Below are 27787 nucleotides of genomic sequence, written 5' to 3' on the forward strand. Positions count from 1 at the left end.
CAAAGTGCCCTGGGTTCTTCACTCCGTTTCCCAGGGCTTTCTGGATTAACTGAAATCATTTCATAAAACACGGGCGGTTCACCTCCAGGCCGAGGCTAGTGTGAAGATTAAGCAAATCTTTATTTGCTTTCTGTTGTAGCCCGCTGGCTGTAGAGGAGCACTAGGCTTAATACAGCTGTAACGCGTAAACACAATGCTCAGGAGTTTTGCTTGAGACAGGGTCTCATTATGCTGCCCAGGCTAGCCCGGAACTCCGGGACACCTCCTGCCTCCACCTCCTGGCATGTCATGGAAGGTTTGTGTTTTAAAATTTATTCATTTATTTACTCATTTTAAAAAAGATTTACTTCTTTATTATTTATACAGTATTCTCCCTGTACACCTGCACCCCAGAAGAGGGCGCCAGATCTCACCATAGATGGTTATGAGCCACCCTGTGGTTGCTGGGAATTGAACTCAGGACATTTAGAAGAACAGCCAGTGCTCTTAACCTCTGAGCCATCTCTCCAGCCCCTTATTTACTTATTTTCATGTGTATGTGTATCTACGTGTGTTAATGTGTGCCAGATGAGAGCAGAGGGGTATTGGATCCCCTAGAACTGGACTTAGAGGCAGTTGTGAGCCACCCAATGTGTGTTCTGGGAAATGAACCAGGGACGTCTGAAAGAGCAGCAAGCACTCCTAACCATGCTGAGCGCTTTCCCAATTCCCAAGCTTAAGGGCTTTGATTTAGAAATCCTGCTTCAGGTAAAAATTTCACTTTAGGACTCTATTTTATGCTGCTGAGTGGTTACATACCCACAATGCTGAATGTTTTCCCTTCAACCTAAAGAGTTTTTAAAAGTTTGTTTTGCAGCTGGGTAGGGAGGCAGAGGCAGGCAGATCTCTGTGAGTTCAAGGCCAGCCTGGTCTACAAAGCAAGTCCAACTCTAGGACATCCAAGGCTACACAGAGAAAGCCTGTCTCGAAAAAAAAAAAGTTGTTTTATGTTTTATTTTAGACAGTGTCCCACTGTGTAGCCCTGGCTGGCCTTTAATTGTAGATATCTGCTTGCCTCTGCTTCCTAGGAGCTGGAATGAAAGGTGTGCATCGCCACACCTAGCTCTTCAATGTTTTTATTAGCATATGCTGATTATCCACAGTAATGGGTTTCATATACATTTCCATGTGTTTCTCTTAAACACAGTAGGCCCAGTTACTTACCCTCCTTTGGCCTCCTTCCTCTCCCATTAATCCCCTTCACTTTTCTTCTTTCATGTCATTTGTGTGTGTGTGTGTGTGTTCCTGTGACTCGCCACTTACAGAAACCTTTCTGCTTCTCCCTCAACTGTTATCTGCATATCAGTCCTCAGCTGCCGACTAGCCCAGTATGGAGACTTTGTGCAGAGAATCTTAGAGTCCCATTTATGGCTGGGTATTCACCAGTCATTTGTTCTTGGCACTTTGGTCAGCAATTCTCTCTGAGCATTGCACAACTCTCCTACGGATAAGGTTTGGTTAGGTTTTGTATTTTCAAGTTTTTTTTACTGGGCAAGTTGCAGTGGTTGAATGAGGATGGTTTCAAGTTTGAGGTTAATGTGGGCTATGTAGGGAGACCTTTTCTTTTTTTCTTTCTTCTTTTTTTTTAATGAAACAAACAAAAACCTGAAATGAAGATCAGTCAGGGTAATACTTGTAATCCTACACTTGGGGGGTAGAGGCAGGATGATCAAAATTTCAAAGGCAGTTCAAGGCCAACCTGGGTTTTGAGAACCCATCTCAGAGCAAACAAAAGTTGTACCAGGTGGCAAAGACTTATGCATGAGTTCATGAGATTGCTCAGAGGCAAAACCCTGAAGCCAAACTAAATGTCCACATATAACGGTCAATTCTGTAAAAGTATATTGTCAGGTTTCACTCCAGGAAAAAAAAAAAAAAAATGGAATACAAAACTTGTTGATTGAGACTGATCCTCAGAACCTGCATTTAAAAAAGATGGGGCCTGGGAGATGACTCAGTAGTTAAGAGTGTGGCTGCTCTTCCAGGGCCCAGGGATTGGTTTCCACATAGTGGCCCCCAACTATGGGTAACTGCAGTTCCGAGGAATCTGACACCCTCTTCTGGCCCATATAGGTACTGCACAAACATGGTATACCTACATACAGGCAACACACCCATGCACATAAACCTTTGTGGTCCATATTGGGTCCACCTGATCCACAAGCCACAGCACCAGGATGACATCCACCAGCTGCCCAGAAACTTCCTGGAGATAGAAGTAAGCAAGCTGCAGACCGTGGGTGAGGACAAATCATCTCTTCAAGTTGCAGGATCAAACTCAGGTCATCAGCCAGTGTGGGGAAGGCTTTTACCAGTGAGCCATTTCACTGACCTGTGTAAGTGCTTTTAAATTGTCATTTTTGGAAACAGGATGTAGCTATGGCCTGAAACTCCATATGTAAAGCAGGCAGGCTTCAGGCTCACAGGGATCTGCCTGCTGCTGCCTCTCAAGTGCTGGTTTTAAAGGCTACACCACCATGTCAGGCTGCAACTGGTTTTTAATAAATAGAGGCGAATTTAGCATTCTTGTCTAGAAGCTGAAACACATTGTTTTTGTTTTATGTGTATTTACATATATGGATCAAATCTGGGTGTCGGCTGTTTTAGTGTGAAGAACAACTACATTCTAATGGAAATCAGGTTCAGCATGCTGGTTTTGAGTGGAGAGTGCTTGCGGTCTCTTGCTTTTGTTTTACATCAGTAGTAGCAGCTATTTTGAAACCATTCTGCAGAGCTAGTGAGATGACTCAGTGGTTAGATGTGCTTGTTACTAAGCTGACGATTCTACATGGTTGTCCTGAGACCATCACACACAGACACCATAACATATATGCCCCCCCCCCCCCACATGCACAGACACTCTGAATGTAACAATTTAAAAAGATTTCTCCAGTTGCTTCCTTTGCCAGGGGTTTTTCATACCATAATAGTGCATAAATACATGTATATGTGTATTATTATTAGGGGCTGCAGAGAGGTACCATAACATACATCTAGAAAAAAAAAAAAAAGAAAAAGGTTTGTAATTATATCTATTTTTTTTTCAAGACAGGGTTTTGGGGCTAGAGAGATGGCTCAGAGGTTAGGAGCACTGGCTGCTCTTCCAGAGGGCATGCGTTCAATTCCCAGCAGCCATATGGTGGCTCATAACCATCTATAATGAGATCTGGTGCCCTCTTCTGGCCTCTTTAGCTGTACATGCAGTTACAACATTGTATACATAATAAAAAATAAATCTTAAAAAAAAAAAAAAAAGACAGGGTTTCTCTGTGTAGCCTTGGCTGTCCTGGACTCACTTTGTAGACCAGGCTGGCCTCAAACTCACAGAGATCTGCCTGCCTCTGCCTCCCTGAGTGCTGGGATTACAGGCGTGTACCACCGCGCCCAGCTATCATAATGATATCCAATACTTTGTGTGTTGATTTTAAAACTTTTTTAAAGGAGAGAGTAAGAATTTTGGAGGATTACAACAAAAGCAGAACAGTCGGGATGGTGTGGTCATTTACTGACAGAACCGCCTTGGAAGACTTGGCCTCTCAGCAAAACCACAGGTTCAGTCAGGCTTGTTCAGGTGCGAGATCTCAGACATCTAAGTGAAGACAGAATGGAGGACAGTGTGTGCCCCTGGTCTTACCTTTGGGTATCAGAGAAAGAGCCTGGTGACTTTCTCTGGGCAGAGTACCGGACAGCGGTCACAACGTGGACTTTGTGATGAGCTCTTGAATCTGACTGGGATGGCACTGACAGCCAATCTTTCCTTCTACAGGGAGCACTCAAGAGAAAACTTATGCTCTCTGTCTGTCCTAGCATCTTCACCTAGGCCCAGTCAGAATCTTCCCTGGGGTAAGGAAATGGACAGGAGGGAAGGGTTGAAGCTGGAAGACCGAGGAGCTGTGGAGGCCAGCATGAAGGGATGCTGGTACTGTCTGTGGCCTCAGCCCCGTGTGCTTTCAGGTGGAGGAGCCGTCTGCCGGCTGCTGCGTAAGCCATCGTCTGCGCAGACATGAAGCCCTGCTGGGTCCTCTGGGGGCTTGTCTTGTGTCTGGTGGCTCCCTACTTGGATCTGGCCCACGAATCGGCACCCCAGCAGGAATGGACATACATGGTTCCACAACACTGTAACTGGCTGTGCTTCAAATTTGGGGAGCATGGCTGCCCTCCAAGGACCCCCAACTGCTCCACCTGCCGCCACGCAGTTGGAGGATGGAACTGGATTGAAGCTTGTTATGAGAAGACCATGGGGTACTTGAGGAGAACCAACGCTCTCTGGTGGCTGGTCAGTGGTCAGTGGAGCCCTGCCCCATTCACGTTGGTCCCCACGCTTAGTCCTCCCACATCCTAGCCCAGACCCCTTCTCATGGCTGCGGTGTGCATGCCCCCTTTTCTACCTCGGCCCTGGCCTCCCCTGCTGGCCCCCAGAACTGAGGGCTGGTGCCAGACCCCGCCTCCTCTCTGTGCTGTTTCCAGGGCATCAGCTCTGTGAGCGAGCTTGGGAAAGTGTGGAAGAAGACATCAGAAGTTATTTCCAGGCCCCTCCTACACCATTTTGATTTTCACTGTGTGCCCTGTGCCATCCTAGGGAACTCTGGCCTCAGTAATACCAACCGATTCTACATGGTTATCAGGTGGGTGCCGAGAAGGTGGTAGGGCCCAGATCAGGCTTGCCCCAGGGTCCTTCAGTTTCTGCCATTGTTACCAGGATGAATTAGGCTTTTGCCCACAGCTCTGAGGCAGAATTGAGGAACCAAACCACAGGACCCTTCACCTGTCCCAGGAATGAGAGTCACCAGGGCTACTGGAGGCAACAGTGGTTACTGCAGCTGTCTGATCTAGTGCCTGGAGGGACAAGGTAATGGCTAGACCATGGGGCTCTCCTGGGAAGATGGGAGGAATGCTGGGGAGTCTTGCTGCCTCTCTAGGGGCACCCAAGGGGTTTTTTCAGGTCTCGGCTTTCTAGAATCTCACCACCTCCAGTTCTTCCATAGAGTTTGGAAGATGGTCTGATTTCCTAGAGGCATGAGATAGTAAAGACAAGGAGAGGATGTGGCTCTCACTTGCTGTGGGACTCAGGCTAGCCCAGGTATAACTAATACAGGCAACTAGCTGGCTAACCAGGGTGAGTGGGCAATACCGGAATTTACAGTTTTGTCTGCATGGTCGGCATGAACTCATTGCATGCCTGATGGCTTCAGCACAAGGCCAAAGTTCTGTCTACATCCATTCCTCGCTTCTCCCTGCCTTCTGCTCTCCTATTCAGTACATTATCTTTTTTAAAAAATTAATTTATTTATTATTTATATAATATTCTGCCTGTGTGTATGCCTGCAGTCCAGAAGAGGGCACCAGATCTCACTATAGATGGTTGTGAGCCTCCATGTGTTTGCTGGGAATTGAACTCAGGACCACTATAAGGGAGAATAGCCAGTGCTCTTAACCTCTGAACCATCTCTCCAGGCGGTGCATTATCTTTTTAACAATTATTTTGTGTGTATGAGTTTGAGTGGATTGTGTGCATTTACCGTGTCCATGCCTGATGCCCTCAGAGGTCGGAAGAGGGGTCTGATTACTTGGCAATGGAGTTATGGATGGTTCAGAGCCACTGTGTGGGTGTACAGCAACAAATGCTCTTCACCGACGAGTCATCTTTCTACCATTCTGCAGTTCCCTGATACTCCCACTGCCTTTTGCCTTTTCTTTTTTGTTTTTTGAGACAGAGTTTCTCTGTATAGCCCTTGCTGTCCTGGAACCCACTCTATGGATCAGGCTGGCCTCGAACTTACAGAGGTCCTCCTGCCTCTCCTCCCACATGCTGGGATTAAAGGAGTGCCCGGCCATTGTGCAGCTTCCCTTTGCCTTTTCCCAGGCCCTTCCCTCTGTCTGGAATCCCCTGCTCAGAGCATATGAGGGATCTTTTTGAGGGCCGGGGTGAGTCTGTGAGTGTCATCATACCATGCTGAGTCTGTCTTCCCCAGAGAAGAGCAGCTCCATTCTCTCCCAGCCCTAGAAACGGCCTGTCATTGCTGCGAGAGGGAACGTGGGCTAAAGGACAGGATTCAGCCTGCTGACATGTACATCCCTCTCTTACGCTAGGTCACCCTCTCTGGGATTTGGATCAGAACAGCAGAGAAAGTGGTCCTATTACCAACAGAATGGGATCAGACCAAAGGCCCCAGAAACACCTGTGCGCATGGACTAGAGAAACAGATATGGAAGTTGCTTTTCAGCTAAAGGGCGAAGACAGGGCCACCATTCACAAGGGACAACTGGCTGAGGCCTGAATGCTGGAGTTTTAGGACAACAGCCACATAATGTGAAGATATTCATGGGTGAAGATGAAAAGAAAATGGTGTGAGATCAGTCTAGCACTGAATAAAATCTCCGTCTGGTTCTCTTACCAGGCACAGTATCTGGGGAGGAAGGTCGGATCTCAGGGGTAATGATTATGTCCGTCTGGCTGCCATCCATCCATGTATCTAGCTATCATCTGTTTTTCTTGGGCAGAACTGTGCAATGCAGGCCCAGGCTGACCTTGATCTTATGATGTTCCTGTCTTAGCCTTCTGAGAGGTGGCATTACAGGTGTGCATGTCCTTGCCCAGTGTTGTGTGGCATTTTCCTACAAGACAAAACCTTTCATTTTGGAGGAAAGCACCTTAAGACACCAGAGGGAGCAAGCAGTGGTGGTGCACACCCTCAATCCCAGCAGTCAGGAGGCAGGCAAATCTGAGTTCAGGCCAGCCTGGTCTACAGAGCGAGTTCTAGGACAGCCAGGGCTACACAGAGAAGCCCTGACTTTTTTTTTTTTTTTTAAATAAATTACAGTTTATTCACTTTGTATCTCAGCTGTAACCCCCTCCCTCATCCCTTCCCAATCCCACCCTCCTTCCCTTATCTCCTCACATACCCTTCCCCAAGTCCACTGATAGGGGAGGTCCTCCTCCTCTTCCCTCTGATCCTAGCCTCTTAGGTCTCATCAGGGTTGTCTGCATTGTCTTCCTCTGTGGCCTGGTAAGGCTGCCCCTCGCCTCAGGGAGTGGTGATCAAAAAGCCAGCCACTGAGTTCATGTCAGAGACAGCCCCTGCTCCCCTTACTAGGATACCTACTTGGAGGCTGAGCTGCCAGGGGCTACATCTGTGCAGGGGTTCTTGCATGGTCCTTGGTTGGAGTATCAGTCTCAGAAAAGACACCTGAGAAACCCTGTCTTAAAAAAACAAAACATGGGGCTGGAGAGATGGCTCAGAGGTTAAGAGCACTGGCTGCTCCTCCAGAGGTCATGAGTTCAGTTCCCAGCAACCACATGGTGGCTCACAACCATCTAAAATGAAATCTGGTGCCCTCTTCTGGCATGCAGGTGTACATGCAAACACACACTGTATATGTAATAAATCTTTAAAAACAAACAAACAAAAGGGAGGTGAAAAGTCAATCTGACAGGGAAAACCCCCAAGTAAACAACTCAAAAGCTTCAGGATGTCCCAGACACTGAGCAGTTTCACTAGACCCCTCACTCGCAATGAGGCCTGCAGGGGGTCACTGCAGACATTTCCAGCTGCCTAGAAAGCAGCAGAGACCAGGTGAACTGCCTGGAAAAAAGCTCTCCAACTGGTGGCTGCCCACAAGCTGTGCAGTGATCTGTGTTTCCAGCATTTGTGAGTGTCACCCACCGAGAAGTGGGATTTTGGTTCTGTAGCTGTCTTTAGGTCTTTTCTACTCTATAAGTAACCCCCCCCAAAAAAAATGCATTTGTTTATCGTATTTCTTACACGAATTTCTTACAGTGGGGGCTCTTCAGTACAGGGAACTGGAAAAAAGTGCATACTAAAAGATGAAAATGGGATGCTGATACATGCAATGTATGCGCTCATGTGTGTGTGTATATATATGGACATGCACACACATGTGAAAGACCTGTTGGAAAGCAAAGTTCACAGGTACATGACCAGCAGGCTCAGATCAAGTGTAGAACACTGCTTTAGGGGATAGTGAACAAGGCTTGGCGGCAGAACTGCTGCTTAGCCTCCCTGGTGTCTTAGGTTCTATCCCTCTGAACTAAAAAAAGAAAAAAGTGGGGCACTAACAGTGGTCCTAGGCCCGTGAGCTCTAGTCTACAGCTACCAGTAAGTGACAGGTTTGGACTTGTATGCTGACTGGCTTCACACATGGCTGCACTTAGTGGTCAGTCACTGCCAGTTGATGTGCCCAGGGAGGACACATAGGGATATTCAGGCAGACAACCACGTGTTATGGGGAACAAAGCCAGATGGACTTCTCAAATCAAGACTGACTTTGGACAAAGGTCGAGGAGCTTGATTCAAGTAAAGAAAGTTACAGCTAAGACTTGCTGGAATCCAGCCTCTGACCTTGGCCCCGTCCTTTGCCACAGATAGACCAGCTCCTTGCCTCACAGAGATCCACCTGCCTCCGCCTTCTGAGTGCTGGAATTAAAGGTGTGCGCCACCACCTCCCCAGTTAGATAGCGCAGTGTTCGTACATTCATGCCACCATACAGGAGTCCGGGAATCTCCCTTAATTCCCTTTATGTTCTCCTTCGGCCCATCAGTGCAGACAGCAGCTGAGGACTAGTATAAAAACCTGTATTTATTATTGAAAGGGAAGGTAAGGGAGGGTAAGGGAGACACTGAAGACAAATAGGCAGTGGACACTGCCTGTATTTGATGCATGCAGGATGATTCTGCCCAGGACAGAATACCTGCGTGCTGCTGATGCCAGCTGGGTCTTCAGGCTTAGTGTAGACTGTGGCTGCTCCATCGGGGGGAAAGACAGCAGGTACCCTGTAGTCAGGGCAAGGCACTTCTTGGGTAATAGTAGGTTAGCAAGCAAATGTGATTTGCCTCATTTCATGTGACCTGAGACCGTGTCCGGCCTAGAGGGGTACCGTTTCCATTCCTGGGACTGTCAGCTGACCTGGGCCTCCCAGGTTGGGTAACAGCTAACTCCTTGCCGTTGGCGAACCTGTAACTGGGGGCTATGACCTCCCTCCCCCGCAGTCTGAGGTGTGCCACCTGGCTTGCCTGTGCTCTCCCCGGCTATGGCTGCTACCTGGGGTCATTCTGAGTAAGTGTCTGGACTGGGATGTGGCAGGCCTGGCCCTGTGGATGTCAGACTCTGAGTCAGGGACTCATCCAGCTTTCGAGTCTCAGCCTCCAGAACAGTGGCCTCGGGGGCCTGGGCCACTGTGAGGAGGGAGTGGGACAGGCTGTGGTGCAGGCTTGCGAGTTCACGGCTGGTCTGCACGGATCGCGCGATGTAGTCCTCCCTCTGCTGCTGCTCCAAGGCCAGCTGGGCTCGCAGCCGGGATACCTGGGAGAAAGGAAAACCAAGAAGGATAGTTGAGGCTCTGGAGCTGTCCTGGCCCTCCTGCTATGTGCTCTTGTGGCTTCACACTGGAATCAACTCTGCTACATAGGAGTCTCAGAATTGGGTTCTAAGGTTAAAGAGAAGGGCTTTATGGACTCCAAATCCAGTGATTCTCAATGCTAGCTTCACAATTAGGACGGCTGGTTTAACTGTCAACGCAGTCCAGAATCCTTGGCAAGAAGCTCCGTGAGAGACTGTCAGGTGCCCTGTGGGCATGTCTGCGTGGGATCGTCTTGTCGACATAAGCAAGGTGCAGACTCGGCTCGTGTGGCGGCTCCTTGGCTTTGGGTCCTGGACTGCAGTGAGCGGAGCAGCAGTCATGCATGCATTAACGCTCTCTCGGCTGCTCCAAGGTCCTGCAGCCTTGATTTCCCTGCTCTGATGGACTGGGACCTGAAGCTGTGCTTTTGTCAGGGTGTTTATCAATGAATCTAGGACAACAGGTGACACATGAGGAGCTACAAGCAGCAATAATTTTTTTTTCTTTTTTTTTTACTGTTTAAAAGATTTAAGAAGCTGTATGACTGTTTTGCCTATATGTGTGTGCCTGGTACCCACAGAGGTCAGAGGAGGACATTGGATCCCCTGGAACTGGAGTGTGGTTTGTTGTGAGCCATCATGTGGGTGATGCAAACTGAACCTGAGTCCTCTGCGAGAGCCGCAAGAGGTCTTAACTGATGAGCCATCTCTCCAGCTCAAATTTACTCAAGAGAAACTTACATGTGATAAAATGCCCAGAGTTTTAATTTTGATGATTTTGATAACGGATATGCCTATGCATAACCACACTCCTGACAAGACATAGAACAATCATGGTAAAAGTCCCTCATGCACCCCAAAATCATGTTTGCGTTATCTTGCCTCCTAACTGGCTAAAACTTCCTACACCTGGGCAGGGCAAAGGTGAAGTGGGCAGAGCTAAGGTTCAAGGGCTTTGGGGAAGGAGGAGGAAGGTGGGAGAGAAAGGAAAGAGCTGCCATGGGATAGAAAAAGAACCACATGGGCTAGGAGGAAGGACTCCTAGGAGAGCAGAATTACCTGCCCAGCCCAAGGCAAATCTAAAATCTAACAGGTGTCTTTTATTGACTGTGATAGCGTGTTAGATAATACTGCCGTAATAACTATAGAGCACATAATAAACATTATTAGCCTGATACCTTTTATTTTTCACAGCTTAACTAGAGTGGCGAGCAGCCCAGCCATCAGTATTCACAGCTCCTTCCCTGGGCTCTAACACATAGCCAAACGTACCATCCCTCAGATGGGAGCAGTGAGACGAGCAGACTGCAAAGTGATGAGCACCAGGACTGCCCAGACTAGGTGCAGTAAGAGGTGGTGGAGAGCAGATCTGAGGGGGACACTAGGAAAAAGAAAGTCCCCGGGCCTCTCCTGCCTCAGACTCAATCAGGACTGCTTTTTAAACAAAATAAAAAGCAGCAGCCAAAGTGTGAGAGCCAGCCCTGCCAATGTAACTACTGATTTCCGAAAGAGGCTTAGATATCAAATCATAAACATCTCAACACTGGGAGGAGGAGGGTGGCGCTGGTGTAGTCGCCCTGAGTGCAGCACCTTGGTGGGGCTGTGTCTGGGTCCCTCTGCCCCAGGTGCTGTCGAAAGCACTGCCTGCCTGCAGCCAAAGCAGATGCCTGCCAGCGCTTCTCGCTCCATTCTGTTCTAGACCCTTCTGCTCCTCTCCCTTTCATCGGAAGCACCATTTGCCTCTTGCGGAGATGAAAGTTTTCTGAATGCCAAAGCTACATCTCCTCTCTGGATGCAAACACACAGGGCCAAGCACATAGCGAGCACTAAGCCTTGTTGCCTGAGCACAGTGGGAGGAAATAGAACACGGATCCTTCCAGAACATACCTCTTTCTGAAGTTCAACCGCATGAACGCAAAACGCGAAACGTCTCTGGCCTCTTCCATCCTGCAGAAAACAGATATGGATCCTGTTAGACCGGGCTGTCCTGCTCTGGAGTCTCCTCAGCACCTTACCTCTGCTCCATGGCCACCTTGGATTCTAGGGGTTCTATCTGCTGAGAAGGCAGTGCTGAACTCCTCCTCCCACTTCTGGGGGTGGGCTAGGCAACGTCTTGAGGACCAGAAGTACCTGAACTCAGACTGAGGCTCAATGGGCATAGTTTCAGGGCTAGGGGAGTCCCAGGAGGGCCCACAGAAGCACAGTGGGCAACAACCTTTGTGAGAAACCCATTTTTATTTAACGTAAGGGTTCATGATGGATCTGTTCTATGGCAGCCTTGGGCTACAAGCCAAAGATACACAGGGGAAGACAGTGTCTGCCCTTGGGAAACAGTCATTATGGGAAATGGGGTGAAGCTGGAGATATTCGGGACCAGGAGAACGTCTGTGCCAGGAGCTGTCAAGAACCCTAACTCTGGTGAGTACAACATAACTCCTGGGCGCCAGGGGTTCTGGCTGACCCGAGGTGAGCCTGAGGCACTTGTCTGGGGAGTGGATCCGAACCCCTAACAATGCAAGCCCACTATCGCTGACAACACTCTCACCTACTGATGTCGGACCTCCCCCTGAGGCAAGGCTAGTCTAGGGCAGAATCAAGCCAGGAGGGGCTCTCTAGACCAGTCAGGGTGGTTGGCTCGGAATCTGAGTGCCTTGGGCTATGCACTACAGAGGGTTGAGGTAAGGTGAGGTGAAGGGGGAGGGAAGAAGAGGCAGGTGAGAAAAATAGGCAAACCTGTTGTGGGAAGAATGAAGTCATAGCTTCTTCGGTCTCCAGTGACCCTGACCCGGTTGCACACATTAAGTCCTTCTTCAGCCTCCTCCGCTGGTTCTCCACCTGCCAATATGCAAGTGAGAAATCACACGAGCAGGGGTGAGTGGAGAGAGCTAGAAGCCACAGGAAGTAAGAGTCCTGGGCTGGGGAGGGCATATGGTGGAATGCAAGGAAGTGCCCCTGGCACAGTGGAGGCAGGCCAGCTCTCAGGCCTTGGAAGCAGGGGGGCTCTGTGGGCTATTCCAGCCCTGTCACAACTACTCCACTCCCTGGTGTGGCAGGCAAGCACCCAAAAGCATGGCTGTAATTTAATAAAAAAGTGGAGACGCAGGCCCACCGGGCCCCAGAGGGAGACTGCAAAAGTTGCTGACCCGAACCAAGACGCTCCGCAGCTGTTTGTTGTCGTGCTGCAGAGCGCTCTGTTCAACTTCCAGCTGCGCCACTGCTTGCTGCAGACTTTCAATCCTTCGTTTCCATCGTTCCCTCTCTTCTGCTCCAGAACTAGGCTCAGCTTCCACTACCTGCATGGGAGACCCATGATGCTCATCTGGGCAGCCCTACAGACAGGGAGAAGACAGGAAGGCAAGGGACCAATCTGGCAGTTTGGGTTCGGAGACCCATTCCCAAAAGAGGGGAAGAAGCTGCTGACAGGGCTCCTCCCGTGCCCCCAGGCACATCTCACCTCTCCAGGCTCTGTGTCCTGTCCAGCTTTGGGCTCCTGGTCTGCTCTGCTGGTTGAGTGTGGGCCATGTGACTGCTGCTCTTCCAGAGCCTGTCTGCTGAGTGCCAACTCCTCCTAGGGCATAGAGCAAGGGAGAAGACTCACACTATGCCAAACTCATGTCCAAAATTGTGTCATCCTCTGCCTTCTTCATAAGCAAGCCATGCTTAAGAAGGCAGACAGATCTGTCAGTGTGTGTGTGTGTGTGTGTGACAGGCTCACAGGGAAAGGAAGGGCCAAATGCTCTAACCCTGAGCCCTAGTCAGACTGTCAGAATTAGCTCACCCCATCCAGAAGTCTGGCTCTGGAGAAGCTGAGGTCTCTGCCATTTTTCAACAATAAAATGAACATCTTATCAGTTATTTCTTTGAAGGCAGTGCAAAAATGAGAACAATGAAACATGGCATGTAAAAATGTTTAGAATATGTAAAGTACTATGTGGTAAAGAGAGCTTGCTGCTTTTCCAGAGGACCTGAATTTGGTTCCCAGCACCCACATGGCACGGCTCATAGCTGCCTCTAACTCCAGCTCCAGGGAATCCAACGCCCTCTTCAGGCCTCCTTGAGACCTGCACACACATGGCACACACTCAGACATGCACATACACTAACAACAGCCAGGAAGCAGTGGTGCATGCCATTAGTCCCAGCACTTGAGAGGCAGAGGACAGCCTGGCTACAGCCTGGGCTACGCAGAGAAGCCCTGTCTCGAAAAACCAAAAACAAAAGCACTGGCACCACCAAGGACTGCCTGTAGAAGATGCTTGTGTAGTGTCTGGGGATAAGGAGTATGCAAAGTGTCTCTGAGCCTCATTGTGCTGTTGAAAGAGCAGGGCAGGAAGTATCCTCTCACCCAGATCCATGAGTTCCAAGGCCAGAAAAATGGCTTGGTGGGTGAAGACGCTTGTCACCGAGTCTGACGATCTGCATTCTGTGGGTCCTGGGAACCCACATAGCGAATGCAGAGAACCAATCGTGACCTCGCACATGTGCCACAGAACACACACTCCTCTCAAGAGTTAAAAGGTGCTTGGTGCATACAGCCTCACTGCAACCCTGCAACCCCATTCCCTACACGTTCATCAGAATTGCAGGTTTGAAAAGGGAGGGCTCAGGCATGGCACAGCCAGGAAATTACAGAACCTAGTTCAAATCCAGGAACCCAACTCCAAAATTTGTCAGTGCAATTCCTTCTCCACATACTGCCCTTTTAGCAGGGCAGAGCTCTGGGAGTCCTCAGAGGTCAGTTCCCAGCAGTTGTCTGAGGTGAGAGAATGGATTCTTTTGCTCTGGGTTCAACAGATCAAAACACAGAATCAGTTTCCTTAGACAACTGGATTAAGTTTGTCTTGGAGAAAGAAACACTGTCTATGTTCAGCAGTAAGCCAGCTCTCTCCACGGCCCATTCTGCTGTCAGTCTGGAGACGTGGGCTTGGTGCTGGGGTGTGAGGACAACCAAGGCGAGACCTCAAGACAAACATTTCACCCCGAGTCCTTTAATCAGTGTTCTCAGCCTTCCTGATGCTATGTCCCTGTAATACAGGTCTTCATGCTGTGGTGACCCCCACCCTACAATTACTTCCACTACTACTTCTTAACTGTAATTTTGCTGCTGTTACGAATCATAATGTAAATATCTGATATTTCCAATGGTTTTAGGTGACCACTGTGAAAGGGTTATTTCAACCCTACAGGGGCCACGACCCATAGGTTAAGAAACATTTTCTATGATCAACCTGCTGACTGGAGCTCTACCATGCTTCCTACCAGAGCTCTAACGGAGCATCCCATTCTTCACCCACAGGTCCTTCACTGAGCGGCTGGCAGGACTGGTCCCTGTGTGTCCCCCAGGGGCCTCGCTCCACTTCCAAACCAAGCTCGCCTTCCTCAACCCTGCTTCTCTTTATCTCAGGGGGCATAAACCCTGGTAGTGCCTTTGTCCTTTCTTGCCGCCCCGTCCCTGGACTTCTGTCAGCCCCCTTTGGCATTCCCAAGCCCACCGTCACTCCACATGCTGTCCCGGGCAGCTTTCCGAACTTGCCCTAAATCTTCCATCTACTTCCCACTAGTAGTGACTCTGTCCTTAGAAGTCCTGAATGCCATGGCTACTGCTGTCCTCTGTTCTCTTGCCAGCACCCACTATGTCCCAGGTGACTTGAACCTCTGGTCTTCCCCCTGTCCCTTACTTATGTTTCCTCTGCTCTTCCCCAAGAAACCCCTACCCGCACTGCACCTTGCCATCTCTACCAAGTCCCTTCCGACCTAACCTTAAGCGGCATGTTTCCCAGGAAGCCACCCGTTACCCACCTCAGGGAGTTGGGAGTGCCCCTGCAGCATGCTCGGAGCACACTCTATCAGGCATGGACCACGCTCATTACAGGTGCTCATCTGCTCCGCTGCCTCTGAGGTAAGGAGGGGCTCACCACCTCTGCCTTCTCACTTTGAGGTACCACAGGCAGGTAAGCCTTTGAGCTCACCTAATGAACTCCGTTCCCCCTCCTCCCTCCCCGACGAAGTGACTCACCTGCAGTCTTTCTTGTTCTGATTCCTGCTCGAGGACAGAGGCTTTTAGGAACCTGTTGGCCTCCTCCAGACTCCTGATGTTGGCCTTGCTCTCGGCCAGACACAGTGCCAAGTCCTGAGCCTTCTCCCTCCATTCGATTTCCCTGGCCTCTGTCTGCCTCAGAGCATTCTGCAAGCGCTCCAATTCCTGTTGCACTGGGGACGGTTGTGGAGATGGCTTTTCCGCTGGGAAGCCTCTGCGGCTTGAGGAAGAGGATTCCAGATCCTGCCTGTGCCGGGCCTCCCTCAGCATCAAAATCTCTTCTTCCTTTTGGGCTACAGTCAGCCGCAGCTCCCGTAGGCTCTCAAGAAAGCCCCTTTTCTCCTCTTCTCTCTCTCGCTCCAGACTTTGCTTCTTTTGAATCTCATTTTCTTGACTCCTCTGGGCCACAGCCTTCTTCAGTAGCTGCCTTTGCTCCTCCTGCTGCCTCAGTTCTTCTTCCTTCTGGGAAAGTTCCTGCTGGAGCTGCTGCATAAGCTCCTGGTGTCGGAGAGCCTGGGCCTGGATCTCACTGTCTCGAATTCTCAGGGCCTCCTTCAGCTGGCTGGCTTGTGCCTGGCAAGTGTCCAGCGTAGCTTTCAAGGTGGTAGTGCTGGCCTCCAGAGCGCAGCTCAACTCAGCCTGCTCAAGCAGACTCTGCTCTTTCTCCTGCAGGGCAGCCTGGGCTTTGCTGAGGGCCTCCTGCAGAGCCTCTGCCCGGCCCCATGCAGCCTCCTCCTGTTGGCGGGAATACTGGTTTTCTGCTCGAAGAGCCGCTAGCTCTTGTTCTTGTTCTGTGAGTGTGGCCTGGGCCTGTAGCCAGCTGTCCTGCAGGGTCCTGGCTTCTGCCTCATGTTCCTGTACCTGTTCAGCACACCGTTGTTGAAGGGCCAGCACTGCCTTCTCCTGCTCCAGGGACTCAGCCCTTAGGTCTCCCAACACCTCCTCCAGGGCCCGCACCTGCCGGCCCTCCACTGCTAGCTCTTCCTGAAGCCGTTGCATCTGGCCCTGGTGTTCTTCCAGCTCCCCCTGCTGGTCCTTCAGCGTCACATGAGCTTGCTCCAGAGCGGCCTGTAGAGCACTTGTCTTTTGCCTCATGCTTTCCTCCTGGCTCCTGGCTAGCTGCTGTTCTTGCCGAAGGGCCTCTAGTTCTTGGTCCCTCTGGGCCAGAGCTCTCTTGGCCTCCTCCAGCTGACCCCGAAGCGCCTGCTCTTTCAGCTCCCCTTGTTCCTTGGCTTCCTGGAGGTGCTGCTGCAGGGCTTCGGCCTCCTGTTCTCGATGGGTCAGGAGCAGACTGGTCTCGTCCACTTTCCTGTGTAGGCCCTGGAGCTGCTGTTCCAGCTGGTCCGTGTGCTCCTGTAGTTCCTGGATACGCTCCTGCTGGCATTCTACCTCCTTCTCCTTATCACGCAGGATCAGCTTCAGGTGTTCCAGGCTCCCACGCTGGGCTTTACTTGGGCTCTTTCCATCGTCGGCCCGCTCATGCACCAGCTGCCGCTGAGAGGCCAGCTCCGGGCCGCGTTCTCTCAAGGAATGCTTGATCTGCTCCAGGTCCTCCTCTAGGATCTTGGTCTGAAGCATCCTCTGATCTTCCAGAACCTGAATCCTCTCCTTCTGCAGCATCAGCTCCTGGCCTTTCCTCTCCAGGTCCTGAGTCAGCTGCTCCTTCTGCTTCTGCAGCTCGTCAATCTGCTGGTGCTGAGACTTCACCTCCTGATCCCTCTCCTGCAGCTCTCTTGCCAGCCGCGTGCGGTGGTTCTCCAGCTCATGGAGCTGGCTGCTTTGTGCCTGCAGCTCCTGGCTCCTTTCTTCCAGGTCCAGTGTGAGGTGGGTTAGGGCCATCCTCTGCATTTCCCTCTGGCCTTCCAGCTCTGTGATCACCTGCTGCTGGCCCTCCACTTTGTGATGGCTTTCCTCCAGTTCCAGGGCCACGCATTCCAGCGTCACCAGCTGCTTTTTCAGATCCTGAATCTGTCCCCTCTGGGACTCAATCACTTGAGCCTTCTTCTCAAGCTCCAGAAGCTGATGCTCCAAGACACCCCTCTGGGCCTCTTGCTCTTTCTCCAGTTCTCTGATCTGGTCCCGCTGCACACTCAGCCTCTGCTCCCGCTCCTGGACGGCCATGGGCAGGTGCTCTAAGACGGACCTGCACTTCTCCAGCTCCTCAATCTGTTCTTGTTGCAAGTCTATCTCTTGACTCCTCTTCTTCAGGTCCAGGGAGAGCAGCTCCAGAGCAGCCTTCTGCATTTCCCGCTGCTTCTCTAGTTCCTGAACCTCAGCCTGCAACGTCTCTACCTCCCGTTCTCTGTTAGACAGGGTCTGGGTCAGCAGGGCTAGATTCTCCTGCAAAGCTTTCCCCTGAGCCATCTTCAGCTCGCTCTGCTCTTGCAAAGCCTGGGCTCTCTCCCGCTCACTCTCTATCTCCTCATTTTTCAGTTTCAGTGCAGAGCGAGCTGTTCGCAGATCTTCTTCCAGGACACCGGCTGCACTTGCCTGAGCCTGAGCTTCTGCAACACATGACTGTAGATGTTCAACCTGGGCCGACAGCTTCTCCTTAGATGCCTGAAGCAACTCTCGATCATTCTGGGAACAAGAGGCAAAGCACCTTAAGACTATTTCGTTTTTTGTTTGTTTCTTTTACAAGACAGGGTTTCTCGATGTAGCCCTGGCTGTTCTGGAACTTGCTCTGTAGACCAGGCAACCACGCCACCACCAAACTCAGGTCTGAATGCCTCTGCCTTCCAAGTGCTGGGATTAAAGGCATGCACCACCATCACCCAGTCAAGATTATTTTCTGGATACTATCACTCTTATTTTATGGCACCAGCAATGACCAGGCCTTAACAAGGATGGAAGAAGTGATTTATTTCACTTAAGGTGATCCTATACAAGCATGTCCCTACCATCTTCCAAAGCTGCTCTGTGTCCAGGGATATAGCCTGGTGAAAAGAGACATTCTAGACCCTGATCTTGCAGATGAAGGAACAACAGTATGACCTTAAAAACGGGAATGTGGAAGAGCCAGGAGAACCGTGGGACTCGCTGAAGGAAGCCATGTATGAGCACAGGCCAAGGTGGGCCTGAACTCTAAGCAGCACTCCTGAGGCACCTTTCCCAGACCAGCACTTTACCTGAGCTTCCATTTTCTGCATCTCTGCCTGCTGCAGGCGACTCTGCAAGGATGCCACAGTCTCATGCAAGTCCTTTAGCTCAGACTCCAGGGAGTTCTGTTTCCCTTCCCACCTGGACTTCTCTTTGAAAAGAACAGAGATATTGGGAGTCAGGTGCATGGTCACAGGTGGGAGAGCACAGGTGCAGGCAGAGGCAGGTGGAGGAGAGGGGTCAGAATCAAAGGGGAACCAGGCCAAGGAGGACAGAATTACAGCTAGTGCCCTGGGCCATCCACCTGCCAGCAGCTGCTTCCAGCCTCACAACTGTGTCTGCTGCCAGCCCTGGCCCAGCCCAGCCTGCTAATCATCATCCTAACACTTGCTCATCCTGATCACCCAAGCTCCCCAGATCAGCTCTCCAGATGAGAGCTAGCTGACAGCAGGGTCCCTGTGCCCCCAAATTATGAGTTTGCAGGAGGCCCAGAAGCCCTGAAATCTGAAGACGCCCCAGAGCCAGCTCTTTGTGCGGATCTCACGGAACCTTCAAACGCCTTTAAGGCTCCAACCCACCCAAGCTGGCCTTTTCCTGCTGCAGCAGAAGAAAGGGAGCAATCTAGAGGCTCCTTACGTTTTCAAGTGGTCACCACCCCCTAAGCTTTTGGCAGAGGTACATGACAGTATCTTCTTCCTCATTCCCCTTCGTGGCCTTTCTCACAGTAAGTTTATAATCCTTCTGTCCTCAAAGGCTAATTTTGAGGGTATAATGGGAAATGATAAAAATCATGGGTAAATGATAATTTATGTTCTGATAGTTCTGGCCTAGGGTTGCTAGGATTTTGTGCTTAAAAAACAAAAACAAAAACAAACAAACAAAAAAACAAAAGCCACCTGATTTCCACAAACTGTCCTCTGACCTCCATGTGCGCTGTGGTGCATATGTGCAGCACACACACTCACCCTAAATAAATGCATTTTTAAAAACATATCTACAGAACTTTTTACACAAACACAAAAGAACTTACCTTCTTCTCAGCAACACATGGAACTTTCTCCAAAATAACTCATATAGTTGGTCACAAACCAAGCCTCAACAGACACAAGAAGATTGAAATAATCCCTTGTATCCTATCAAACCACCATGGACTAAAGCTGGACATCAACAACAACAAAAATAACAAAAAGCCTACACACACGGAAACTGAACAACTCTCTACTCAGTGACAGCTGAGTCAGGGAAGAAATAAAGAAATTAAAGATCTTCTAGAATTTAATGAAAATGAAGGCACAACTTACCCAAACTTATGGGACACATTGAAAGTAGTGCTAAGAGGAAAGCTCACAGCACTAAGTGCCTTCATAAAGAAATTGGAAACATCTCATACAAGCAACTTAACCACACACCTGAAAGCCCTAGAAAAAAAAAGCAGACACGCCCAAGAGGAGCAGACAGCTGGAAATAATCAAACTCAGGGCTGAAAATCAATAAACTAGAAACAAAGAGAACAAGTCTAAGAATCAATGAAACCAAAAGCTGTTTCTTTGAGAAAAATCAACAAAATAGACAAACCCTTAGGAAAACCAACTAAAAGGCAGAGACACACTATCCAAATCAGCAAAATCAGAAATGAAAAGGGGGACATAACAACAGATACCGAGGAAATGCAAACAATCTTACGTTAGGTCTTACTTCAAAAGCCTATATGCCACAAAATTTGAAAAATCTAAATGAAATGGACAATTTTCTTGATCAATTCCACCTACCAAAGCTGAATCAAGGGCAGGTAAATAAATTAAATAATCTGAGCCCAGGGGGTCCTGCAGAGACTGATGCACCAACCAAGGACCATGCATGGAAAAGACCTAGACTCCCTGCTCAGATGTAGCTGATAGGCAGCTCATTCTCCATGTGGGCTCCCGAGTAAGGGGGCAGGGGCTGTTCTTTGATCACTTCCCTCCCTGGTGATGCAGCCTTGCCAGGCCACAGAGGAAGAGGATCCAGGCAGTCCCGATGAGACTTGATAAACTAAAAGCAGATGGCAGGGGAGAACTCTCCTTTTCAGTGGACTAGGGGAAGTGGATAGGAGGGCGAGACCGGGATGAGTTGAGGGAGGGGGCTACAATTGGGATATAAAATGAATAAATTGTAAAACATGAAATAATAAAAAAAATACTAAAAAACAAACAGGACTGGAGAGATGGCTCAGTGGTTAAGAGCACTGTCTGCTCTTCCAAAGGACTTTGAGTTCAATTCCCAGCACCCACACACAGCTCACAACTGTCTGTAACCCCAATTCCAAAGCATCTGACACCTTCACACTAATGCACATAAAATATTATTAATTATTTTAAAAACAAAAACAAAAACTCCCTGAAGAGACTAAGAGCAGCCCAGAAAACAACTATCAGTTTTCCAAATCTGTTCCTTCTAACTTCTTCCTCCAGGATGACCCACAAAAGCCAAGCAAAGTGGGAAAAAATTTCAAGAGGCCCCGCCCCTTACAGGCTTAGCTGCTCTCTGATCGTTTGGCCACGTTTGCCTCCATTCAGCCTCCCCGCTCACCTGAGCTCCTCACCTTCTTGGCTCTGTGCGAGCTCTCTCTGTAGGTCCTGCAGCTCCGAGTGGACCTGGCTCTTCTGGGCCTCCGTGTCCACCAGGCGCTGGGCCAGCTTCTGGATCTGGTCCCTTAGGTCATCCTGGGAAAGGAAGGGTGGAGCGGAGCTGGAGCTTTGTGCAAAGTTATCCCACAGGAGCTCAGACCCTGTCCTTACTCTGTAGTCTCTGCCATTATGACCCTAGTCTAAACCAGCAGTTCTCAACCTTCCTAATGCCACAACCCTTTACACCCTTTTCCTCATGCTGTGGTGACCCCCCAACCCTAAAATTATTTTTGTTGCTAATTCATAACTGCAATTTTGCTGTTATGAATCATAACGTAAATGTCTGTGTTTTCCAATGGTCTTAGATGACCCCCGTGAAAAGGTCATTTGACCCCTCAAAGGCATCGAAATCCACAGGTTGAGAAGCTCTGCTCCCAACCCTCATGCATCTAGTTCCCTGAAGGGGGTGAACCTGGTGGTCGCTGGGAAGCCCCTCGAACCTATGCGTTTGTGCTACACCCACGCCAGTGTTGCCATAGTAGCATAAGCTACAGGGCGGGGGATATGATTTCTCCGGAAATACGCCCCCTGGAAGGTCCCTGGCAAACTCATCCCACTTGGAAAAGAGACGTGTTTTGAGATTTCTACGTGTTTTGAGATTTCTACGCTTCTTCAGTTGTGGCTCTGGGGCTGGAATAATGAATTCTTTGCTCTTTCTCTGTGACACCTAAAACAGCACAACTAACTTTATACAGAAATTTATTATTAGTAGATTGTTAAAGGCTTTAATAAAAATAATAAGTTTAAGAAAATTAATAAATTAGATTTAGTATTAATAGGCATTAAGAATAGTAAAATAATAATAGGCTCCTTCTTAAGAAATAATAGCATGAGAGGTGCAGCTGGCGGGAGTTTCCCCCTCCCTTCAGTGCCTTGTTTCTAAGGAAGATCATAAATCTTGGGCAGGACATATGGGAGGAGGGTTAACAAAGGTGTAGTTAAATTTTGATATAGAGAGGGACTTTGGCAGGCATCTGACTTAGCTTCTGACTTTCCTCTTCACTGGTTAGCAATAATGAAACTATATTTGAGGTTTCTTTTCCTTTGTTTGCTCTGATCAAAAAGTTTTTAGGCCAAGATTACTTGTAGGTACTGCTTTATGTTTGACTGCATTTTGAGTTAAAATGTAAACTTTGTATTCTTGGTAAAAGTCTGAATGTTCTGGGAAGTATGCCAATTTTAAGGTGCCTTTTGTGAAACATTATAAAAATACTAGCTTAATTTCAGTAAAGTTGCAGCAGAGTCAAAACCATCAAGGTGTCTCTGTCTGTCAATTCTTCGCCGAAACCGTGTCTTCCTGTCTAAAGCCTTGTTCTCCCTCGGATGACGGGAGCCCGACTGGGCTGGTCCGTGGCAGGTGGCGCCCGAACAGGGACCTGGGACAGGTAACTTTCTCTTCTCTTTCTTTTCTTTTATCAAGGCACAGTAAGGCTCTCGTCAGGATACTACAGGTCCGCTGACAAGGAGGTCAGTTATAGACAAGTAATCAAACATGGGGCAATCTGAGTCAAAGCAGGCTTGTATGGATGCCTCACCAGCAGTTGTGCAAGACATGACATATGCTGGAGTCAGGAAGGGTCAGACGTTCAGCGCCAATGTTAAGAAAACTTATGGAGGAGAAAAAAAGAGACTCCTCCAAGCCCACATGTTTTAAATGTGGAAGGACGGGGCATATACAAAAGATATGTCCAAGAGAAGATAAACAGGAGAGGTAAAAAAAAAAGGTCCTACTCCTGGTATCTGTCCCTGGTGTAAAAAGGGAAAACATTGAAAAAATAAATATAAATCCAAGTTCCACAAAAATAAAACTGCTCTAACAGGAAAAAAAGAAAAAAAAGTCAAAAAACAAAACAAAAAACTAGATCAAAGACAGCTTCTCAGCCCCAAAGCAGAAAGAGAGGACAAAAAGTGTAAAACTGGGAAATTTACTCAATCCTAAAGCTCCAAAATTTACTATCCATGATTTGCCTAGAGCCACTCCAGGAGGTGCTGGTCTGGACTTCTCAGTAAATAAAGATACAATCCCCTTATCATGGGATGGAGTATCCCTAATCTCCACCTCTGTCCTAGGGACTTTACCTCATGGCATGGAGGGGTTAATTATCGGCCTGAGACCTGCCACTGCCAGCAGGGCAGTTGGAGCAGCAATTTACCACACCCCCTCCCACTGGCTTCAGCCAGTGTCAGCTTCAGCCAGCTCTCACAAACCAGAGGGATGGAGCCACTTCTAGTTTTAAAAATTAAATTGTGTCCACTGATAAATTCTGAGTTTTTCTAGTTCTGACTTTTAAAATTATGGTTATGCTCTGTATATATGTTTAAAAAGCAGTACCGCGGTTATTTTGTCTTTGTCTCTGTGTTTTGTTTTTATATGCTGGCTATTTGTTTTTGATCTTTGATTTTGTTTTGCTTGCGAGGTCTAAAAAACTTGGAGAGTTTCCAATCTATCTGGGGGACGCCCCAGTTTCTAAAAGAGGAGCCCTTAATTCCTCCCCTAATCTGGGTATTCTGGTTATTCCAAGGGGAAATGTTGGATTTTTGTGTTGTGTCTTTATGTGTGTATATCTTTATCTCTGGACTTCAATTGACGATATTTTAAAATCTGACTGACGATATTAATATTTTTGGACATGAGACAGTTTAAATTAGCACCTCTAAGTTTGGTTCTGGACCATTAGAGTTAAATTCTATAAAGCATTTTAAGACTTACTAAGTATTTTAAGCAATAATTCATGGGCAGTCTAACAAAAAACTTAAAGCAGTTTCCAAACCCTTTAAAAAATTAAAAAAAAATTTTGATGGGAGTTTTTTTGTTGTTTAAAAAAATAAATAAACAAGAGATATTAAAAAAATAAATAGCTTGTCTAAAGCAAAAATGTTTGGTTAAACCATCAAAAAACAAAAAGCAAAAACAAAAACCCTAAAAACCTAAAGGTACATAAGATGTTACAAAAGGTTTATGTATGCATAAAAAGCCAAAGGGTAAGTATAATTTAAAAAAAAAAAACAAAAACTATAAAGTATGTTGTACTTCATTTAAAAGGCTGATGGTTCTTTATTACAAAATGTTTTCTTATGCTCTTTTAAGGGGAAAAATTCTGGCTAATAGGTTTGGTATGGCTAAAATAATTCATACAGTTTAAAATTGTTTTGTACTATATTTTATTATGTGGATGGTTCTAAAACATACATCTAAAAAATATGCTAAAATTAAAAATTATAACATCCTATTTTATAGGATGCAGTTTAAAACAAACAATAAAGGTAAACAAAGTTTTAATAAATATACTGGCTCTCAGACTTGCCAGAGATTTAATAAATGTAATATTTTAACATATATAAGCTTATTATGACAGAGTCACAGAGAGAGCTAATGATGGCTCAGCCGTTGGATTACTGGCTGCTCATCCAAAGGTCCTGAGTTCAATCCTTAGCAACTACATGGTGGCTCAAAACCATCTATAATGAGATCTGATGTTGCTTATAAAAAATGCCTATTTCAGTGTCTAACATATCTATACAAATAGCAGAGTTATTTATAATATTAACTATGTTTTAAAGTTTTAATAAATAATTTTTAAACAGATAATACACATATATAGCTCTTTCCTTTCTAGGATAGAGACTATAAGTTAAATCTTAATATTTTGGGCTGACTAAAAAATAAATACATAGTAAAGTTGAGGCCTGCAGTACTTATCCTCAATTTCAGCCCGTTTCTCATTTGGGAGTCAGTCCTAAAGGACTGGTTCCAAATCAGATTTAACAAATAAATATTGCTCATATCCTAAATTTAAAAAATTAAAATATATACATATTTACATTAATACCTATTCTGGATTCATTTTTTGCCACTCCTCAACCAGGAGAAATTGCAAAAAATGTTATTGCTCATTGGCTATAGGCTTTTAATGTTCTAAAAGTACCTAAACAATTTAAAACTGACAATGGAGTAAAAAAATATATTTACAAATCTTTTAAAAGATTTATCAACAGTTTTAAGAAGTTTCTCATATAATTAAAATACCTTGCTATCCTCTAGGACAAGGCATGCTAGAGCATGCCCACTAAATAATTAAAATTTATCTACAAAAAACAAAAAAGGGGGAACCACTCCCCTAGACACCTAAATTTTCTAAAAAATTTGGATAAACATGGTAAATTTACAGCAAATAGATTTTGGCATATAAAAGCCAAAAAAACTTTTGCTAAAGTAAAATTTAAAAAAATCCTTTAATAAATTAATGACATAGACCCGACCCTATACTCATATGGGAACGAGGAGCTGTCTGTGTTTCTTTCACGGGAGGAAAAAGAATACAACTTAATGGCTACTGGAGTACCTGATGCAACAAGTAGATGAGGAGTTTTCTCCTGACAATGATGATAATGTCAAAGAAGATCCCTCCAGTCAAGATGACTGCTTATGTGCTGCCCTTAAGAAGAAATGCTGCTTTTATACAGATTATAATTGGATAGTAGGGGACAATATGGCTTAAAAAAAAAAAAAAGTTGGTTTTATAATTGGTTTTTAACCTCTCCTTGGTTCACCATCCTCCTTCCCTCAATTTTGGGACCCTTAATGGGTTTCCTTCTATTCATATAGATAAAAAGTTAAAATTTAAAGATAAATGCTTTGGAGTAAGTAATTTAGTCTTGGGACAAGATATGGTTAATATTAGGACGAGGATGGAAACTCGATGCCATGCTGCCTTCTCATATAATTGTGTTACGCCTTTACCATACAATGCTTCTGACCAATAAAAAAGGTAAAAAATCATTTACAAGGAGTTTAAAAAGATATGGATATTACTCATAATTTAGATAGTTTGCAAAAGAATATAGCAGCTATTAGCAAGGCTCATTTGGATAAAGCAAGTTTGAGTTCTTTAGCTTCTGATTTAGAGTCAGAAATTAGAAATTTAAATCCTTTGAATTGGATTCATTATTTAGTGATGATAGGAGCCCTAATTTTATTATTTTTATTGGTTGTGCTCCTGTTTCCTTGTCTTTTTAAATTACTGCTCCGCTCCATCCGCACTGTAGAGCGAGATTTGTTTAAATTGCGTCTTAAAAACAAGAAAGGGGGAGATGCTACACCCACGCCAGTGTCGCCATAGTAGTATAAGCTACAGGGCGGGGGATATGATTTTTCTGGAAATACGCCCCCTGGAAGGTCCCTGGCAAACTCATCCCACTTGGGCCAGTCCGTGGCACGTTTGTATTTCAGACAGTCTCATGCACCCCAGGCTGACCGTATACTGGAGAGCCAGTCCTACAGCCTCAGCCAACCTCAAATACCTAGGCTGGTCTTCAACTCATCACTACCCTGCCTCCCCCTCCCAAGCCCTGGACTACAGACATTCAAGGCCCCACACCTGGTATCTGCCCAAATCCTCACATTTATTTTCCTGGGGAGTCGGGGGGGTAGGTTTGGGAGAGGGGAAAACATGGTCTCAGTATATAACTTAGGCTGGTCTCATATTCTCAATCCTCCTGCCTCAGCCTCCTGAGCTCACAAAAGCCTACGCCCAGTTCAGACCACAGTCGCCTCCTCCTCCTGACACTGCCCAGTTCCAGCAGGGCTCTCGCTGTGTCTGAACCAGTCACTTCTGTCAGTTCCACTAACAGAGCGCAGCTCGGGCTTCACCATAGAAGGGCTTCTTGAAGACAGGCTGGATCCTTACCTTTCGGCATCACCAGCTGAGTGGCTACTGCGCTGGCAGCCCTCAGTACTGACTGGCAGGTGCAGAATGAGGTGGAACTACCTTAGTCTTAAGCTTAGAATGTTCTTGTAAACAGTACTTCAAATGTCCATGCCCCCAGCTAATCTGACTTTCCTGGGAGGACTCAGTACTAAGAACACATTCTTGAATGAGAGGGAATAACAAAACCAAACCCCTATGTTGTAATGAAGGGTTTCCAGTTCACAGCACTCCTTCAAGACTCCTCGTCACAGCAATGGGGTGTGGAGTGGTGGGTGATGGTGGGGGTGGCAGAGGAAGGGGAGCATTAGCTGCCCTACTTTTCAAGTGAAAACCAGGCCCAGGAAATCCAAATGCTTTAGTTTTGTTTGCAGGACAGTAAGCGATACAGGAGAACAACAGGCAGAGCTCAGGAGGAGTATCCCTTGACCCTCTTCCTCCATGTCCCCAGTCTGTTTTCAGCACCGCAGAGGAAGGCGAGAGAAGGGAGGGCAGAGAACATACCCGGGTCTGCTGGGCCTTCCACAGGTCTCTATGAAGCTTCTGGAGAGCCAGTCCCACAGCCTCAGCTGACAGCGCCGTCAGGAGGGACCCTCTTTTGAAGAGTCTCCTAGCTCCGTTCTGGTCTGAGGAGGAAAAGTCTTCTCACCTGGCTGCCGCAGTAAGCAGCAGGTGTTCCCCCAAGACAGAGCCTTGATGTTCCCACCAGCTCCCCTCCTCCAAGGGATCCTTCTGTGCTTCATCCATACACTTCCTATTGGATAATGCTGGCTGCAGGCTGCTATGCTTTCACGTACAAGCTGCAAAATTTTTTATCTTCTTCAATTTATTTTTTTATGGTTTTTCAAAACAGGGTCTCTCTGTGTGGCCCTGGCTGTCCTGGA

General features: G+C 47.4%; 2 protein-coding genes across 8 annotated transcripts in view; one reads left to right on the top strand and one right to left on the bottom strand.

The window, feature by feature from the left end:
- Nucleotides 1–4001: 4001 nt before the first annotated feature.
- Nucleotides 4002–6292, top strand: C4H20orf173 (chromosome 4 C20orf173 homolog). Its single transcript, XM_021640504.2, is given in 4 exon segments — nucleotides 4002–4315; nucleotides 4507–4664; nucleotides 4739–4888; nucleotides 6130–6292. Coding segments are annotated over 4 exon segments (687 nt in total). The 5' UTR covers nucleotides 4002–4042; the 3' UTR covers nucleotides 6236–6292.
- A 2327-nt stretch (nucleotides 6293–8619) lies between these two features.
- Nucleotides 8620–27787, bottom strand: part of Cep250 (centrosomal protein 250) — a 51599-nt gene continuing 32431 nt past the window's right edge. For 4 of the 7 annotated variants that reach the window (XM_021640499.2, XM_060382980.1, XM_060382984.1 and 1 more), the window contains 9 exons: nucleotides 27408–27529; nucleotides 21114–21234; nucleotides 18562–18683; nucleotides 15413–18013; nucleotides 12851–12964; nucleotides 12540–12725; nucleotides 12130–12231; nucleotides 11284–11343; nucleotides 8620–9360 (listed from right to left, as the gene is read on the bottom strand). In XM_021640499.2, the coding sequence (XP_021496174.1) occupies nucleotides 9106–9360; nucleotides 11284–11343; nucleotides 12130–12231; nucleotides 12540–12725; nucleotides 12851–12964; nucleotides 15413–18013; nucleotides 18562–18683; nucleotides 21114–21234; nucleotides 27408–27529 (3683 nt within the window). In that variant the 3' untranslated portion in view covers nucleotides 8620–9105. The remainder of the gene's footprint in view (nucleotides 9361–11283; nucleotides 11344–12129; nucleotides 12232–12539; nucleotides 12726–12850; nucleotides 12965–15412; nucleotides 18014–18561; nucleotides 18684–21113; nucleotides 21235–27407; nucleotides 27530–27787) is intronic. The other 3 variants (XM_060382983.1, XM_060382981.1, XM_060382982.1) reach the window with 3 other exon arrangements.

Source organism: Meriones unguiculatus, chromosome 4 (assembly GCF_030254825.1).
Source record: "Meriones unguiculatus strain TT.TT164.6M chromosome 4, Bangor_MerUng_6.1, whole genome shotgun sequence".
Taxonomy (NCBI): domain Eukaryota; kingdom Metazoa; phylum Chordata; class Mammalia; order Rodentia; family Muridae; genus Meriones; species Meriones unguiculatus.